Source organism: Physeter macrocephalus, chromosome 14 (genome assembly GCF_002837175.3).
Source record: "Physeter macrocephalus isolate SW-GA chromosome 14, ASM283717v5, whole genome shotgun sequence".
NCBI classification, from domain to species: Eukaryota; Metazoa; Chordata; class Mammalia; order Artiodactyla; family Physeteridae; genus Physeter; species Physeter macrocephalus.
In genome coordinates, this window is record NC_041227.1 from 59,982,376 (window position 1) to 60,001,149 (window position 18,774).

The window sequence follows — 18,774 nt, forward strand, 5'->3', positions numbered from 1 at the left end:
AACAGAGGGAGGCCCGCATACCACAAAAAAAAAAAAAAAAAAAAAAAAAAGAGTGTAAAGCCAGAGTGAATGCTGTACTAGAAAATGATAATGTATCAGTTTGCAAATCCTTCAGTGACTTGAAGGTGTAGAGTTGAACCCACACCTTCCATAAAACTTTGGAACGTCTATCAGTGGACATGTGACAACCTGCTAAGAACAAACAGCTTTCCCAACGCGATACAAAGCTCAGGTACAAATATGCATCCTAGTATTTGGAAGCTGATGCCTCTCTTAATGAAGAATTTTATCAAAATAGAAAAAGTGTGATGCCAAATGAGGAGACAAGTCAACAAGCAAAATAAATAAATAAATAAATAGTATAAAATACTATGAATGAAAGACTTGGAAGACAAGTGCTTAGATACAACATGCGAAATAAAAGCAGTTATTTGCACAGTATTGCCATGAATTTACACACATTTCAAATGTATTCAAATATTTTGTATTTTGCAATAAAGTCTTTTTAATTTTTGTTACCCATTTTTCATGTTTCATTATGTCCTTTTTAATGCCCCTCTTTTATTTTTCCTTATTTTGTCTTTTGCAACAAACCTGCCTTATGGTCAATTAGTTACGCAGCAAAAGTACCTACGGCAAAAGTACCAGACATAATTTTTCTTCTTTCTGCACCATATCACCCCTCCTAATAAACACCCCAATCCATCAATCCCCCAAAATACTATGGCTAGACTATGTAAACTGAAGATTTTACCAAAGCTTTCAGGTCAGAAATTGCATGAGAGCATTTCAAATGATTTAGAATTTAATATTAGATGTTCCCATTCTCAAAATCCCCAAATCCCTGATCAGCCACCTGCCTGCACGTTCTCCAGCATCCAGGCACGTGTCTGCCGCCCTCTCCTCATTCTCTTCTTCTGTCTGCTCTCAGGCACCTCCCCGCTCCCCGCCCTATTATCTCGTCATCCCACTGTCTCTTTGCAGACCAGCCCCTCAGGGACTCACACTCCACACCTACAGAAAACTCTAAATGTAAGACTCTCCTTGGTTCTAAACATAGACAGTTCTCTCCTACGAGGAAGGAGCTCTGGAACCAGCTTCGAAAAAAATTACTACAAAGTACTTTTCCCTCCTGATTGTTTGATTTAACACACTCCGTGTCTGCCAAGTGGTGTCTGGGCACTTTGGCTCCTTTCCTTAGATAATACTTTTTACTTTTATTTTTTCGTAAAACATTTAGGATCTTCCTCCCCACCATGGGAATCCTTTCAGCATCTCCAAATTCCATCATTAACATCTGCTGATTTCACTGGGGATGGATGGTGGGCAGGTAGGATGCAAGAGTCCAAAGGAGAACTTGGATGAACTCCAGGATCAAGAATTGCTCAAAACTAAGATCACTGACGTTCTCGGTTTGGTTCCAATAAGTACAGTCCTTCCTGCCAACTTTTATTTTCCAACCTTGACTATTCATGGCCTGCATCTGCAGACACTGACACTGGCCTTGTCATCAAGGAGTCTAGAATTTGTTTATCTGATATGGATATTGGCCCAAACTTAGCTTCAAAGACTAGAAACAAGGGAGGAAGGAACATCCAGGGACATAAGGGACTTGGAACCCTAACTAACTGTCCCCTAACTCAAAGTCTGACCTTTATCTAGAAACCTAATTGTTCCATCCCTTGGCGCTCTCCAATAGGAGATATAGTATTAGAATATAAGATTTATTATTATAAATAATAATATTTATTATTTACTATTATTATCAAGAAAAATTATTATTAGGAATTGACTCACATGATTATGGAAGCTAAGTCCCCAGATCTGCTGTCAGCCAGCTGAAGACCCAGGAGAACTGATGATGTAAATTGCAGTCCAATTCCAAAGGCCCGAGAAGCAGGAAAGTCGATGGTGTAGCTGCAGGTCCAAAGGCTGGTGACTCGAGACCCAAGAAGAGCTGATGTCTCAGTTCCAGTCTGAAGAAAGGAAAAGACCAATGTCCCAGCTCAAAGCAGTCAGGCAGGAGGTGTTCCCCCTTACTTGCTGGAAGGTCTATCTTTTTATTCTATTCAGGCCTTAAACTGATTGGATGAGGTCCACCCACATTAAGGAGAGTGACCTGCTTTATTCACTCTGTTGATTCAAATATTAATCTTGTCCAAGACACACCCAGAACAATGTTTAACCAAATATCTGAAGACCCCTTGGCCCAGTCAAGTGGACAACATAAAATCAACCATCACACTCAGTTTCTCTTTCTTTGTAATGGGCATAATACTGGCCACCTGGAGGCAATACTGATACAAATTGAAAAAGCACAACCAGTTAACATAGGTTTGAGATCTGAACCTCCCACTTATTGGTTGTGTGACTTTGAGCCAGTCAGTCAATTTTGTGATACAGCTTTTTATTTGTAGAAAGAAAAGAAAGGAAGGAAGGAAGGAAGGAAGGGAGAGAGAAAGGAAGAAAAGGAGGGAGGAAGGGAGGGAGGGAGAGAGAGAGAAAGAGAGAGAAAGGAAGGAAGAAAGAAAGAAAGAGAAAGAAAGAGAGAGAGAGAGGGAGGGAGGGAGGAAGAAAGGAAAAGAAAAGATCTTATCTGCCTATTAGTGAAGGGTTCTCATAAGGTTAAATCAGTACCTCTCAACAATGGCCACAAAATGGAATTGCCTAGAGAGGATTTTTAAATGCTGCCCCAGCCACACCCCAGATGAATTAAGTCAAAATCTCTGGAGGTGGGACCCAGGCATCAGTAATCAGTAAAGCTCCCCAGTGATTCTAATGTGCAGCCAAGGTTGAGAACCCCTAGATTAAATGGATGTGAAAACTGTTCCCCAAATGTTGGGAATTATCATTATTACCCTATGCTTATATCAGCCCTTCATGTAGTAAGAAGAAATCTCCTGTTTTAAGACCACAGACTTTACACATATACACCAGTGCCCCACGTTGTTAAAATCAGAGCCACAAGGATAAAAGTGAGATCCAAGGTATTAACGGACAACATCTCAATGTTCTGGCTCTACTCAATTTTCCTTAAAACGTGACTCTTAGAATTGTACACCCCAAGAACTGTGAAGAGCAGTACAAATATATCGTCTTCTTAATCTCCCTGCCTCCAGCCAAAGCGGTGCTTTCATCACACAGACAGACTGGGTTCCATAAGTTCTCTGGGGTGGCCGTGGGGACTCCATCACCTGCCATTGCCCACTGGCACTGTAGCCACTTGCCCTCTGGCCCTTGCTCAGGCCTCCCTTTGCCTGTACATGAGTGACCCCTGCCCAGCCGTGCATTGCAGAGCCAACTGAAAACACACGTAACCTTGGAAGCCTTTCTGTATTCCGCAAACCCTTTCTTGACCGTCTTTTACTGACCTCTCCGCTTTCGTCCTAGGCCATTGAAGGAAGAGGAGCCCAGCATGCAGTAGGTGTGCCCACGACTGGGCTGACGCTGCTTTGTGGGTGGCCTCAGGCTGTCCTGCCGGCTGAAGTGTCTCCCCAGCTAGGTTATTAAGCTTGTTTGGGAGTAGGATCATGTGATCTAGATTCCTGCTCCACGAAGCACAGCATGAGTATCACCTGGGAGCTCGTTAGGAAAACAGCATCTCAGGCTCCACCCCCGACCTACGGAACCAGAATCCTCATTTTAACAAACCACCCAGGTGATGTATATGCATGGAAATTTGAAAAGCACTGATCTATACGTTTTATGTGTCCAGACAGGTCGTTGAGTCATTCAAACAAATAGACAGTTACCAAGCACTGTGCAAGGGACTGTGGTTAGGATCTAGGAATATAACTGTAAATAGAAACCAGTCCTGATGCTCAAGGAACCCACAGTGCAGTAGTGAGGGAGACAGACTGTGACAACATAGTCTGCTAAGTGCTAATGTAAGGATAACTGGAGGACGCTGTGGGACCATGGACAAGGGGCTCTATGATGGTTTTAAAATGTGTCCACAAACTCTCCTCCTTTCAAGAGGTAGAGCTTAATTCTCTTCCCCTTGAGTGTAAGCCATACTTAATGAGTCACTTCTAGCCAATAGAATATGATAGAAGCCACAGTATGTGACATCGGCCTCTGGGACATTGCCTTACCTTGTGCAAGCTGCTATAACAGAATGCCAGTGGGTGTTTTATAAACAACAAACATTTATTTCTCACAGTTCTGGAGACTGAACTGAAATCAGGGTGCAAACATGGTCAGGTTCTGGTGAGGACCCTCTTTCACGTTACAGACTGTGATCCTCTTGTCATATCCCCATATGGCGGAAAGAAGGAGAGGGAGTCCTTGGGGTCCTGTTTATGACGGCACTAATCCCACTCCCAAGGGTTCCACCCTCATGACCTAATCACCTCCCAAAGTCCCCACCTCCTAGAATTGGGGATTAGAACGTCAATATATGAATTTGGGGGGTACATAAACATTTAGTTCACTGCAGACGTAAAAAGCATTGTAGCTTCCTCCCAGCTGTCTCTTGGACCACTCTGGGGAAGCCAGCTACCAAGTTGTAAGGACATTCAACAGTCCTATGAAGCAGCTCATGGGGCTAGGGACTGAGGCCTCCTGCCAACAGCCATATGAGTGAGCTATTTTGAAAGCAGATCCTCTAGCCCTCATCAAGTTTCAGATGACTGCAGCCCCAGCCAATGTCAAGACTAAACTCACGAGAGACCCTGATCCAGAACAAGCCAGCTAAGCTACTCCTGAATTCCTGACCCACAGAAAACATGAGATAATAAATATCTGTTGTTCTAAAGTGCTAAATTTGGGGGTAATTTTTTAAGCAGCAATAGAGAACTAATACAAGTACCTAACCACATCCTGAAGAAATATTCCTTCCCCAAAGGAAGTAATCTCTAAGACCTGAAGGATGAGTGGGAGTTAGTCAGGCAATATAGACAGGAGAGAGTGTTCCAGAGAGGCCCACAGCCTGTGCAAAGGTCTGCTAGGGAGTCCGTGGTACTTTGCAGGGACCACAAGTGATTCAGATAGTGAAGGGGGAATAGTGATGGATAACACTGGAGAGGTTGGCAGGGACCAGGTTATACAGGGCCATGAAGAGGAACCTCGACTATCGTGAGGACCATGTAGGATTTTCATCAGCACAGTGCGACATGGTCAGATTCATGCTTTGTAACATGTATCCTGGTATCTTAGGAAGACCAGGTTGGAAGCGAGTCCAGATGGGAAACGGGGAGACCAGAGAGCAGGCTACTGCAGAGTCCAGGTGGGGAACTATGGCAACTGGACTGAGGCAGGGCTTCTATAAACATGACATGATCACTACTGCTTTCAGATGTGACCGCACAGGGGACAGGAGTCTTCTGGGTCTGCGCATGCATATTCATGCTCAGCATTTGCTGGCTGGGAGTATGTAACTTCAGGTGGGGTGTAGAGGTGGAAGGTAAGATAATAAAAGAGTGTGTACAGGCACACCTTATTTTATTCTGCTCCACTTTACTGCACTTCACAGATATTGCATTTTTTTTAAAAAAAAATTGAAGGTTTGCAGCAATCCTGCATCAAACAAGTCTGCGGCATCATTTTTCCAACGGCATTTGCGCACTTCATGTCTCCATGTCACATTTTGGTAATTCTCATATTTCAAACTATTTCATTATTATTATATTTGTGATGGTGATCCGTGATCTTTGATGTTACTAGTACAACTCACTGAAGGCCCAGATAATGGTTAGGCTTTTTTAGCAATAAAGTATGTTTTAATTAAGGTATGCAAATAATTTTTCTAGATATAATGCTTTTGCACACTTAATAGACTACAGTATAATATAAACATAACTTTTATATGCACTGGGAAATCCAAAAATTTGTGTGACTTAACTTTATTGCAATATTCACTTTATTGCAGTGGTCTGGAACTGAACCTGCAATATCTCTGTCATGCCTCTGTCAGGACACTGGCCAGCACCCCCTACCACCTCCAAACACCAAAGCTATGGAAATTTGGGTTTTTCCTTGGAGAAATCTCCAAGGGAAACTGAGTCCAAGAGGCCTCATTTTAGGAGGTGGAAATAATAAAAGCTCCTTCCTTGCCCCCTCACTCTCAAAAGACCTTTTTGCTGTCCAGAATAGTCAAATCTATAGAGACAGGAAGTAGATGAGCAGTGGCCTGGGGCTGGAGGTGAGGGTTGGGATATAAGATGGTGATAGCTAAAGGTTACAGTTTCTTTCGGAGGTGATGAAAACGTTCTAAAATTGACTGTGGTGATGATTTTTACATATGTGTGAATATACTAAAAACCATTGAATGGGGCTTCCCTGGTGGCGCAGTGGTTGGGAGTCCGCCTGCGTCCGGAGCCTGCGCTCCGCAACGGGAGAGGCCACAACAGCGAGAGGCCCGCGTACTGAAAAAAATACAAACAAACAAACAAACAAACAAAAAACACCATTGAATGGTTGAGTTCTATAATATGTGAATTATACCTCAATAAAGCTGTTTTTTAAAAAAAGACAAACTTTTTTTCATACTTATTGGAGAATATAGAAGCATGGGATGGAAATGCTGCTTGACATTAAATCATATACTCATTTGATTATTGTTTACCTACCTCAGACAGAACATAAGCTTCATGAGGACAGAAAATTTGTTTTGTTCATCACTGGTTCTCCAGAGCCCAAAACAGAGCCTGACACGTAGCAGGTGCTTGGAAAAGATTTGATGAATGAATGAACATCTTGACCAAGACTACCAGTCTCTTAAGCAAATCCTCTCCTTGTTCTAGTCGAACAAGTGTCCCTCCTCCTTTCAAAGGTCTCTGGGGTGATACTGCCTTCTATAAGAGTAGCTTGGAGGAGGCTGCCACAATAACTTGTGATATTGGCATTCATGCAGAACCTTGATTCTTAGCAGCCTAGGGATCCAACCATCACACCAGGACGCTCTTCCTCCATTTGACACTATCCCTTTTAAACTAGCTAAGCAGCACCAGTTAACACTCATTAATCCAATTTTCATGAAATTGGACAAGCAGACACAGAAGTTCACAGAGCAAAACAAATTACTGGAAACCAGAGTGAAATACCTCTTCCAGTTTCTTAGCCTGCTAAGGGCCCTTCCAGTGGGAATTGGAAAGCAGGCAGCAGTTCAAATTCACCTTGCATGCAGACTGCTGTCTTACCATCATCAGAGGCTTGAGAAATGAAAGGTCATGTAATCACAAACCCTTTCAGGCTTGTTGGAGCTGGAGCATGGTGAATCAATCATGGCACCCCTTCTGGTTGGTAATTCCTGCTGCCTGTCCACACACATACGTCCTCTCATTCAACCTTGAGATCTGAGCAGAAATGGAATCTTACATCTGATGACTGAGAACATGAAGGTAAAAGGGGTCAGCTGACTGGCTTATGGACCCAGAGTTGGCGGAGTCCTTGCAGTAAACCAGCTAAGCCTGTGAATTTTGTTTTTTTGTTTTGTTTTGGTTTGGTTTGGTTTGTTTGTTTTTAAAATTTTATCCAAGTAGAGTTGACTTACAATGTTATGTTAATTTCTGCTGTACTGTATAGCAAAGTGACTCAGTCATACATATATATATTCGTTTTCATATTATTTTCCATTATGGTTTATCACAAGATATTGAATATAGTTCCCTGTGCTATACACTAGGACCTTGTTGTTTATCCATCCTGTATATACTAGTTTGTATCCGCTAATCCCAAACTCCCGATCTTTCCCTCCCACCCCCCCACCTCCCCCTTTGCAATCGCAAGTCTGTTCTCTATGTCTGTGAGTCTGTTTCTCTTTCATAGATATGTTCATTTGTGTCATATTTTAGATTCCACATATAAGTGATATCATATGGTATTTGTCTTCCTCTTTCTGACTTACTTCACTTAGTATGATAAAATCTAGGTCCATCCCTGTCTCTTCAAATGGCATTATTTCATTCCTTTTATGGCTGAATAGTATTCCATTTTGTGTGTGTGTGTGTGTGTGTGTGTGTGTGTGTGTGTATATATATACCACGTCTTCTTTGTCCATTGATCTGTCGATGGACATTTAGGTTGTTTCCATGTCTTGGCTATTGTAAATAGTTCTGCTATGAACATAGGGGTGCATGTATCTTTTTGAACTAGAGTTTTGTCTGGGTATATGCCCAGGCATGTAAGCCCATGAATTTTGAAGTCAAACCCAAGTTTGAATACTAACTTTGCCAATCACTCTCTGACCTTAGGCTGATTAGCTCTCTCCAAGACTCAGTTCTCTCATCTACAAATTAAGCAGCAACTACAAATTAACTTCTCAGTGTTAAGTAAGATAATGCATATAAAGCATTTATCACAGGTCATGGCAAAAAGTATATTCTCAACAAACGTTAGCTTGAAAAGAAACCACTTAGGCTCTTTCCATCCTATGTTTTGTGAAAAACTCTAATACACGATGTTCTGATCAAGAACCATCCCAAGCCTTCAATTCCCTTCCCTAATTCCTCCTGAATGAACCTCGGGTCAGATGATAAGATGGGCATTCAATCCACAATGCATATATCCCTTGACTTGACATTTTCTGAAGGATGAATGGATAGATGAAGAGATAGATGGGCGACTGAGAATTAGTCATTGAATTACTGAACGAATGTGGAGGTGAATGGATGAGTGGCTAACAAAATTAATGAGTTAATGAATAAAAAATAGCTAACATGTATATTACAACCTCTGTGCACCATATAAAGGTCTTTAGTTGGATTGTGTTTCAGGTCTTGCCCACTGGTCCCATTCCCAGTGATACTTTCCACCATGCTATCACAAATACCGTCAGCTTCTCTATCTCCCTCCATAGTATTTATATATTTTTATATTTTTATTGTCTGTCTATTCCTATTAGAATATAATCTCCATGAGGGCAGGGATTTTTTTGTCTATTTTATTTACTTTGGTGCCTTCAGCACCAAGTATAGTACCTGACAAATAGAGAGCTCTGACCCTGGATAAATATTTGTTAAATGTATGATGTACCTTAATGCTCTCAGCCAACCAATGAGGAAGGTACAATTTTTGTTCTTGTGTGACAAATGAAGAAACTGAAACCGAGAAGGATAATTTGTCCAAGGACATACAGCTAATAAGTGACAGAGCCCAGATTCCTACTGACCCTAAAGGATACGCTTGACTATTGTCAAAAAGAAACAACAGGCCCCAAATGGAGTCGCTTGCGCTAAGCCCACATCACCACCAAACCAGAGCTTGATACCTAACCTAATTACTGTTTCAACCTCCCCCAGGAATGTAGTCTCAACCAGTCGGTTTGGAATTTCCTGGACAGTGCCAATGAAGTAATCTGCCACATAGACCCTCCCCATTCCCGCAGAGAAAGGTGAGGTAATCAGCCCTTTCCTTATCCCTTCCTGCTTCTGCCTTTAAGAGCCTTTCATTTTAGACAGCTCCTCAGAGCTCCTTTCTACTTGCTGGATGGGATGCTACCTGATTTATGAATTGCTCAAGAAAGCCAACTCGATTTAAAATTTACTCAGTTGAATTTTCCTTTAACACTGCTAAGCAGCATTTACCTCATTTTAGAATGGATGAATGCAGGTCAACTCTTGAAGACTTCACCTGGCTTCAGTTGAAGTTCTAACAACAGAACACAGCTGGTCCCTACCTATCTTCTTCTTCCCAGGAGGAACCATGATTGAACAAGGATTGCTGAGCTTTGCTGAGAAGAGAAGGGGAGGTGCTAGCTTTCCTAGAGGCAGGCCAGACTCAGATGTGCGGTCAGGGAGTGATGGACTCGAGTCTCTTAGTTTCCGCTTACACACTTCAACTGGCTGCTAAGAAACTGTACAAAGGGAGGCCCATTAGAAGCCCTCAGAACCCACACACAGTTACATAATACCAGGCCCTTCCTTTAGAGAAATACAAACAGGGCAAGTCCAAGACCGGCCTGTAATCTGTGCTGCCTGGGATAAGGGGATTTCTGTTTGGAGCTCCCAAGAAATCCCATCTCATGCGGGATGGGCTGTGGAGGAACCAAAGGATTGGGGGAGGGGTCTTCCTTCGGTGCCACTTCCAAAGGACTTAAATATTAATATGCAATCCAATCCCCACTCCACAATAACCAAATCTTACACAATCAGTATCCACACTAATTAATTCAGTGATCCTGTTGTGTTATTTCTAGCACTGCTTTTCTGGCATTTCCAATCAATAAGCAGGGAAAGCGATTTTATGGCCCCAAATGTTGCAAAACCATGACATTTTCCTCATCAAGTTAAGTAAGTACCTCTCACTCCTGGAACTATTTCCTGATCTGTACTTATCAAACCTAATTCAAACAAGGGGGTGACCAGGAGTAACTAAGTAATCGCTGGGTGGCCCTGTATACCCCAAGCCAGCTTTGGTTGGAATCTCCTGATATGGACAAGAACACGATTCCTGGTCAGCAGAGAAAGGTAGGTTTTTTGATCCGTTGTTCCAAATGACAAGTGACTTGTAGCCGGCATAACTCACCCACAGCTACCTAACCCACGGCAATCACAATGCCTTATAGTCAATGCGTTTTATTCCACACATATTTATAGAGCATCTACTATGTGCTAAATACACAGTTTAGTTTTCAAGGGGATGAGGGTACAACAGTACCCAAAGACACAGCAGCCCCGTCCTCTTGGAGTTTACATTGTAATAGAGCAGAGAGGGAATATATATGTTAACAAATAATATCAGTTATTGACAAGGACTATGGAGATAATAAGGCACAGTGATACGACAGAGAAGTCATGAATAAGGAGGAGCGCAATCACACATCTTGACTGAACCAGGACTATTGTCCTGGCTTAATTGTTATAGAGGCCCTTTCACTCTTATAAGTGCTCTAGATTTGATCATAAATTATATGGTCACCTTATTAGTGATCCTATAGTCATTGGCTACATTAGACAAGGTGGTCAGGGAAGGCCTCTCTGAGGAAGTGATAATTCTGCTACAGCCTGAATAGTGAAAATAAGTCATCCCGGGCAGGGTATCCTCGGCTGAAAGAACCGGAAGTGCAAAGTCTGGAGGGAGAAATGAGTTTGACTTCTTGGAGAAACAAAGAGGTCGGTGTAGCAGAACCACGATGAACGGAAGGGAGGGTACGAGATGAGACTGTAGAGATGAGCAAGGGTCTGATCACAGGGAACCATGAACACCTGGGTATAGATCTTAAATTTAATTCTAAGTGGTACGGGGACCCATCGGCAGTTTTAAGCAAAGGGGTGACACGAGTCAAAATTTTGAAAGATGGCTCTGGCTGCCACAAGGAGGATGGATTTTACAAGGCTGTGGGTCAAACAGAGGGATCAGTTGAGATGGTATTGCCACAGCCGAGGTGATGGAAGGTGAAGGCCTGAAGGAAGATGGTAGCAGTGGAGACGAAGAAACAGGAACAGATGCAGGCATGTTTTTGAGGGAGAGCTCATTGGACTTACCAATGGCTTAAATGATGCACGGGGCATGAGAGAAGGGGAAGAATCCGCACTTTTGATGGGAGCAACTTTGGGACTGGGATGCTTGGGGCCCAAGAGTTGAGTGGAGACAAGACAGACTGAGCACAGAGCTAGTAGGGGCGATTTGAGGAGGGGTTGCTGTGAGCCAGGCACTGCAATGATTACTGTACACCTGAATCTCGTTCATCCTCACAGCAACCCCATAAGGTAGACAATAAATGGGAGCAAGGATTCACCGCCCCTAAATGTACCTCTTTAGCATAAAGATTATTTTAGGCTGATTATTATTATTATTATTTATTTATGGCTGCGTTGGGTCTTCGTTGCTACGTGTGGGCTTTTCTCCAGTTGCGGTGAGCGGGGGCCATTCATCATTGTGGTGCATGGGCTTCTCATTGCGGTGGCTCCTCTTGTTGCAGAGCACGGGCTCTAGGTGCGCAGGCTTCAGTAGTTGTGGCTCGCAGGCTCTACAGTGCAGGCTCAGTAGTTGTGGCGCACAGGCTTAGTTGCTCTGCGGCATGTGGGATCTTCCCGGACAAGGGCTCGAACCCGTGTCCCCTGCATTGGCAGGCAGACTCTCAACCAATGCACCACCAGGGAAGCCCCTAGGCTGATTATTTTTAAGAAACAGCAGATGTAGGAAAAGTTTTGAAAGCAGAGTAGAAGTTATCCCTCTGTAAGAGACATTTATACTTATGAGGGAAATCTTCATCTGTAAGGGTGTCTCTCTCTCAGTACCAGCAAGAAAAGGTGGTTCTAAATCACAAGAAACTCTTATCTAGGGAAAAAGTGACTTAAATCTGTATAAGAACCACACCCTTGTTTTCTATGCTTTGCCTGATAACCTCCCATACCCGAACCCCCTCCAACATCTTCCTTTTTCTTTAGCTGGAGACGGTATTTTGCATTGGCAGGCGGACTCTCAACCACTGCACCACCAGGGAAGCCCCTAGGCTGATTATTTTTAAGAAACAGCAGATGTAGGAAAAGTTCTGAAAGCAGAGTAGAAGTTATCCCTCTGTAAGAGACATTTATACTTATGAGGGAAATCTTCATCTGTAAGGGTGTCTCTCTCTCAGTACCAGCAAGAAAAGGTGGTTCTAAATCACAAGAAACTCTTATCTAGGGAAAAAGTGACTTAAATCTGTATAAGAACCACACCCTTGTTTTCTATGCTTTGCCTGATAACCTCCCATACCCGAACCCCCTCCAACATCTTCCTTTTTCTTTAGCTGGAGACGGTATTTAAGGTAATGGCTTGGGCCATGTTGGGGAGTTACTCAATTTTCCTCAGGATCTCCCACGTATACAGAAGGTATACATGTTATTAAACTTGTTTGTTTTTCTCCTATTTATTTGTCCTTAATTTCGGCGGTTGGGAGGGGAGGTCCTCAGCCAGGAAACTAGAAGGAAAATTACTTTTCCTCCCCTACAATACCATTATTGCCTCTGTTTCACAGGTGAAGGAATAAACCTCGAAGATGATACATGATTTGCACGTGTAACTAAGCTGTGGTTCAAAGACGTGCACCAGGATTCATGTAATATCACATCCTAGAGGAAACAGGGCAGAATTTCACACTCATACATACACACACACACACAGAGACTGGCCCCATTTTGCCCAGATCTAGGATTTTTACTTTGAAATAATCTTTAGATAATATTTCAGTGGTTGGATGGAACTAACCCTAGGGAAATGTTACAAGGCAATACTTTAGAGGAGGGTGAGGAGGAGCAGTTTCCAGGGTAGGGCTGTACCTTCCTTTCAGATTCCAAAGAATAGGAAACTTAGTCCAAAGTCTTGGCCGAGCAACTGAAAGAACCTCCAAAGATAATGTTAAAGAACAAAATCCAACAGAGTAATTTTTTAACATTTTTCTTGGTTTTATTCCATGATTCATGCATCATCTAGCACATAGAAAGGAGCTCTGAGGCTCTGTACAAAATGAAAGACTTTTATAGGCAGAACGGAGCAGGACAAGGAAGTTATACTAGACAAACTAGGATCGGTCATGGCAAGGTCACTTTCCTTTAGGGGCTGGTGAGGGTCTAGCAGCAGATGACCTCACTAGTGCTGAGCAGGTGATTCCTGATTATGTTAAGATTCCATTTCTGGGAGGGCTGAAACTGTGGTTAAATTGAATCTCAGTTTGGTGATGTAGGGCTTAGCATAAGCGACTCCATTTGGGGACTGTGTTGTCTTGTTTTTAACAATAATACGTTCCAGGAAAAAGGCTTAGAACGAAGGATTCAGCCTCCAGGATGGTGCTAGAATCACAGGATGAATAGAGAGCTTTTTTCAAGAACCTTAAATTCCCCACTTGAGCCAAACCATTTCCTTTTGAAATCCCAAGCCCTACTAAGATCCCCCCAACTCTGAAGCAGACAGAACACTGACGTCAGAAGAGATTTCCACAGGCCCATCGCATGGACCAAAGCTTGTTCGCCACTGGAGAGTCCCAGCATCCTGGAACATCTGCTTTGTCCAGATGGGACTGTCTGTTGCAAACCTCACTGTTAGTCTCACCTTGAGAGTATATGGCTTTAATCCAAACTGGTCCTGACCAGTCCAGCTTTTGGTCACAGCACCATCATTTCTCCCAGGGGCCATGCTTTCTCCCTGCCATCTGGCAGGGAATTATTTGATTAGCTGAAATACAATGAAGGTTGGGCTCAGGGAGGAGAGGAGAGAATCCACCATGGTCTCAGGAAACAAGAGGAGGCTGGACACTTTGTTTAAGACAAATCCTATTAGCAATAACATGGATCCGTGGAAAGATTCTGTTCAACAGCTCTGAGGACAGACAGGAATGTGACAGGAGAGATGTGCCGAACCTGTCAGGTCAGATGATAAAAAATCAGTTCACTTTCAATTTTCTAGATGTGGGATCAGTGCCGCTATTCTTGTTGCTTTTAGCCTCAGAGAGAGAGTGATGCCAGCCCAGAGGGTGTCAAAGCCCTCCCAGAGCAGGAGTATTTGCTTTTTTTTAAATGAAAACATAGCTGCGGCCTCAGTGTGGGAGATTCCACCTCCCAGAAGGCATTTTGGAAATGTGTGGAAGCTCTGGGTTGTCTGATTCTTGGAGGTACGGTACCATGCATATTGAGAGCGTGGGATCCGTGCCACAGAGAGGACCACTTCAGCCCATGCAGAATTGCCCAAGTCCCAGCTGACTTTCTAATGTCCCTCTGGACACTCAGTCAGTGAAAAACTTATTTATAAAGTCTACTTTCCCTAGAAACACAAACTTAGTTTTTCACAGTCTTAATTTATACTGAAATGTCTGTGGACTAAATTGTAAACCTCACTTTGTTTTATTAAGAACTCTACCAGCAGTTCCTTTGCTATTTCAGGAAGCCCCATCACCGGTGGCGAAGCCACTCAAGGTACGAGTCCCCAGTAAAACACATCTGTGTCAGCTGGTTTCTGCAAGCATCCCATTCGTGGGAAGTCTAGATAGAGATGGAAGAATCTGCCTTCATCATCTCTTCTATATCTATATTCACAGCCAAGCAGTTCCCTATTGAAATACAAATTATTTTATACAAATTACTTTTCTGTTATTCTGCTGTATAATATAGTTAGGGCATTCTATTAAATTTTTATGAAATTATGTGTGAGTTATATAACCTATGAATTTCATTTCATGTAAAGGGGACGTCACAAAATATTAGTTATAAAAAAAGGGCATTGAGTCTGACAAGGTGGAGAACCACAGAAATACAATAAAACAACATTATTAAAGAAAATTTTGAAGAAGATAAATCACCCTAGTCAGCCATTTTCAGTCTTTTAAAATTCCTTCCCAGTCCTCTTTCCCACACATACCCACTTTTGAAGAGTTGCAATTATAGTTCACATAACTATATAGTCCTAGCTGCAATCATAGTTGCAATTAAAGGTTGGCTATTTGCAGCGACCCTTTAAGGAAATCCATTTGATGGATATGGAATCCGAGGTTCAGAGAATTTCTGTATCTTTGCAGCATTTATGAGCACCTGAGCCAAGTTTTCACTCTAACTTTGATTTCAAAATGAGCTGCTCCCAAACCAAAGTCTGTTTTCAGAATAAATGTTAGCTTTTGCTGGAGCAAATGATTCTTGGATACAAAGGGTAGACGCCAAGGATTTGGGAAAAGGAGAAGACTGGGAGGAGGTGGAAAAGAAAGAAACAATGGAGGGGTAGAAAGTGGAGGAGGAAAATGTGGAGGGAGCCTGACGGGTAAGGGAGGTGGAGAGGGTATGGATGGAAGGGGAGGAGAGAGAGAGAGAGCAGGAAGGGGATAGATGAGTAAGTTCGATGTTGTTTTCCCACAAGAAAGAAAACGTGATTTAATTCCAGAAATTTACAAGCCAAGATAAAACAAAAACGCAACATGGAAGACCAAACAAGACCAGCCATCCAAGACTACATGGTCACGACCCAGGGCAACCCAAACCAGCAGCGGGTGTGTCCAGTCCGGGCAGGATCTGGGTCTGTTTCCAACGCCTGCCCCTTGTCTTGGCTGAACCTCGTCAGCTGGCCCTCCCCAGGGCTGGCCTGGGGTCCACTCTGAACCTCAGAACTAGAGGTTGAAGGCGAGCCCTGCAGCTGAGGCCCCCTGGTTTGTGGAGGCCGACGCCCAGCCAGCTGTAACCCAGGCCTTCCTCAGGGGGCTGCAGGCAGGTGCCACCCTTCACTCTTTGCTGCTCGCTCTTGATGGGCCACGTCAGGAACACTGGGGGGCCGATGGGGCTGGGGGATCTCATGGAAATCCTCGTGTACGAGGCTGTCTTCCGAGTTGACCCGCCACCCTGGGAAGTAGGTCACAGGTGGAAGCCCAGGTCTGAGAAAGGTGGTTGTTAAAGGGGTGCTTGGTGAAGGTCATCTTCTTGACTGAGGGGGGGCGGTCTTTGTAGCCAGGCTAGATTTTCTCACTGGGGGTCCACAGGTCCTCAAACACTATGTTGAGCTAATTGATTTCCACCTTCCCGGGGAGCAGTGGCTTCTGAGTCAGCAGCCCCCCGAAAGATGCAGCCTACCGACCACATGTCCACTGGTGTCCTATTCCTCGGCGCCAAGCAATCTCTCTGAGTGCAGCACCACGGGGTTGCGCTGACCAGGTGTGACCTTCAGTAAGGGTGTGGCCAGACTCCCACCTGGAGGATATGCCCGCCTGGCTCAGCAGCAGTTTGGACATCTGTGCTGGATCCAGCTTGTCCTGCAGACGCTTCGCCAGTGTAGCAGCTGGAGGGAGCATCAGGGTCTTCACCTCCCCAACGAAAGGCTGCTTCATGGTCTCCATGAGGCTCTTGAGGTCACGGTCTACGCAGCTCATCACGGTGTAGATCTGTCCATGTCGCTGCCCATGACCGTTCCTCTGACAGGTGATAATGCTGGGGTGCTGGGCCTTGAGGATGAGGGTGACCTTCCCCAGGAGCATAATCGGAAGCCCTTCTTCTTCTCCACTTGCAGCCCCTTCAGAGCCACGATCCGTCTGTCTTCTTGTCCTGTGCTCTGTGCACCGCCCCGTCAGTGCCTCCTTCCATCCTGGCCAGGCACTGGTTTCTTCCGACGGCCCTGCAGCCACGTGGGTGCTGGGCGGCTCCCGTCTGAGCTCAGTGGGCGCCTAGGTTGGGAGTCGCAGGAGGGCTCCTTGGGCCCCGGTGCTGCTCTGCGGGTGCCCTCACCCACCGCACGCCTCTCCCCTCTTCACTTGCCCCAGCCCTCGGTCAAACTGTGACTCCGGAACAACTACAGTATGGTTTTCTTTCCCTCCCTCTTCATCTCCACTCATTTTGGGTCCAGACGGGTCCTTGCAGCTGCCACCCGCACCCTCCACCCCCCAAGTCCCCCCGCCCCGCCCCGCGCAATCTCCTCTTCCCCCCACGGCCCGCTCCTCCTCCTCCTCAGAACCTGAGCTGGATTCCACTGACAGGGACTCACCTCAGCCGGTTTCGCTTTCCACGTCGCTGAGCCCTTGTCAGGCAGACAGCAGGCCTCGCTCCGCCATTTTCTCCTCCGTTACGGGCTTCGCGCGGGGCCCAGCCCGCACGGCGCCGTCCGGTGGCGGCGTGCCTTCACTTAGCGTCACGGCCCCCTCGAGGCCCAGCGATGCAAGTGCAGCCTCGCGCTTCCTGCGCTCCGGCTGCTACGGCTCCCTCGTCTTGCTTCCTCTCTAACTGCTCAAGGTGTTCCCTCCTCTCCTGGAATGCTCTCTTGCCATCTCCCTCCTCCTTTGTCTTTCTCATTCCAGCAGGCTTTGTGCTGTTCTCCTCAGTTCTCTTTCACTCCAGCAAGCTTCCCGCCTTCTGCTGAATGACTACGATGCCTCCATTTCTCTTCTCCTCTTTCCTGTGATGAGCCTTTTCTTCCTGAAACACTGGCTAGGGTGGTTTGCTAGCCAAAGAATCATCGTCCTCTCCTCTCTCTTCCACGGAATCCTCTCTTGTGTAGGGCGAGATCCTATTTGCTCTGCCTCTGAGGTGGTGCCTCAAATTCCCTTCCTCAAAGGAATCACACTTCGCATCTGGGTCATCAGAATTTTTTTAAGGGTTTTAATCTCTGCTTTCTCCTCTTGTTCCTTCCATAGTTCCTTTGCCTGAAGACTTTCATCTAGAGTTTTCACTTTCCGAGAGTTCTCTGCATCACCCATTTGAGTTAAAACACCCTATGCTGCCATCACTGGTCTCAGAACCTGAGACCAGAACCTGGTCACTTCCTGTGTTAGCACAGACTGATTTTCTTAAACCAACCTAAGTTATTTATTTAAGCCATCTCCGGCCATTAACAAAAGGAGGGAAAATCAGTATGCTGGTAGGAAGGGAAGGAGATGCGGAGGGGAGAAGCTGGAGGAGGAAGAGGAAGAGGAGATGGAGGGTGGAGAGATGGGAGGGGGGGAAATGGAGGAGCCAGGGGAAGACCCAGAAGTAGCATCGGGCCCCAGCTCTGACATCTCTGTGACTATAGGTGAGACACCTCTCTCTGTGTCTACTTTTCCATTTGCATGTCTGCCTCATAATTGCCCAAGGTTGTAGTAAGGTCAACCAGCATGATAGATGGGAGAGAACACTGGAAAAGTTCAAAGGCCTGACACAGAGGTGGAAGGGGCCATGTTCTAGCTTCCTTGTGGAGACCTCCCCACTGGATCCTCCACACACTGCAAGCCCAAGTGGGTATGTTTGTGGTTATATTGTGTGTGCCTTCTCTCACATCCCCACCTACAAAGAGCTAATTTCAGAGGAAGCAACTGAAATCCACCCACCACCAAGCAACTCATACGCTATGATTTCCCCCCAGCCTACTGCCATCCCTGTGCTATGAGAATAGCCTTGGCCAGACCAGAGGGAT

At 44.9% G+C, this 18,774-nt stretch overlaps 1 protein-coding gene and 1 pseudogene across 1 annotated transcript in view; one reads left to right on the forward strand and one right to left on the reverse strand.

Moving 5' to 3' along the window:
- LOC102995802 (xylosyltransferase 1) overlaps nucleotides 1-3,619 on the forward strand; it is a 58,871-nt gene extending 55,252 nt beyond the window's left edge. The window contains exon 8 of the mRNA XM_055090923.1: nucleotides 3,391-3,619. Within this exon, the coding sequence (XP_054946898.1) occupies nucleotides 3,391-3,398 (8 nt within the window). The 3' untranslated portion in view covers nucleotides 3,399-3,619. The remainder of the gene's footprint in view (nucleotides 1-3,390) is intronic.
- An 11,907-nt stretch (nucleotides 3,620-15,526) lies between these two features.
- Nucleotides 15,527-18,079, reverse strand: LOC102995532 (cyclin-dependent kinase 11B-like; annotated as a pseudogene).
- Between the last annotated feature and the right edge of the window lie 695 nt (nucleotides 18,080-18,774).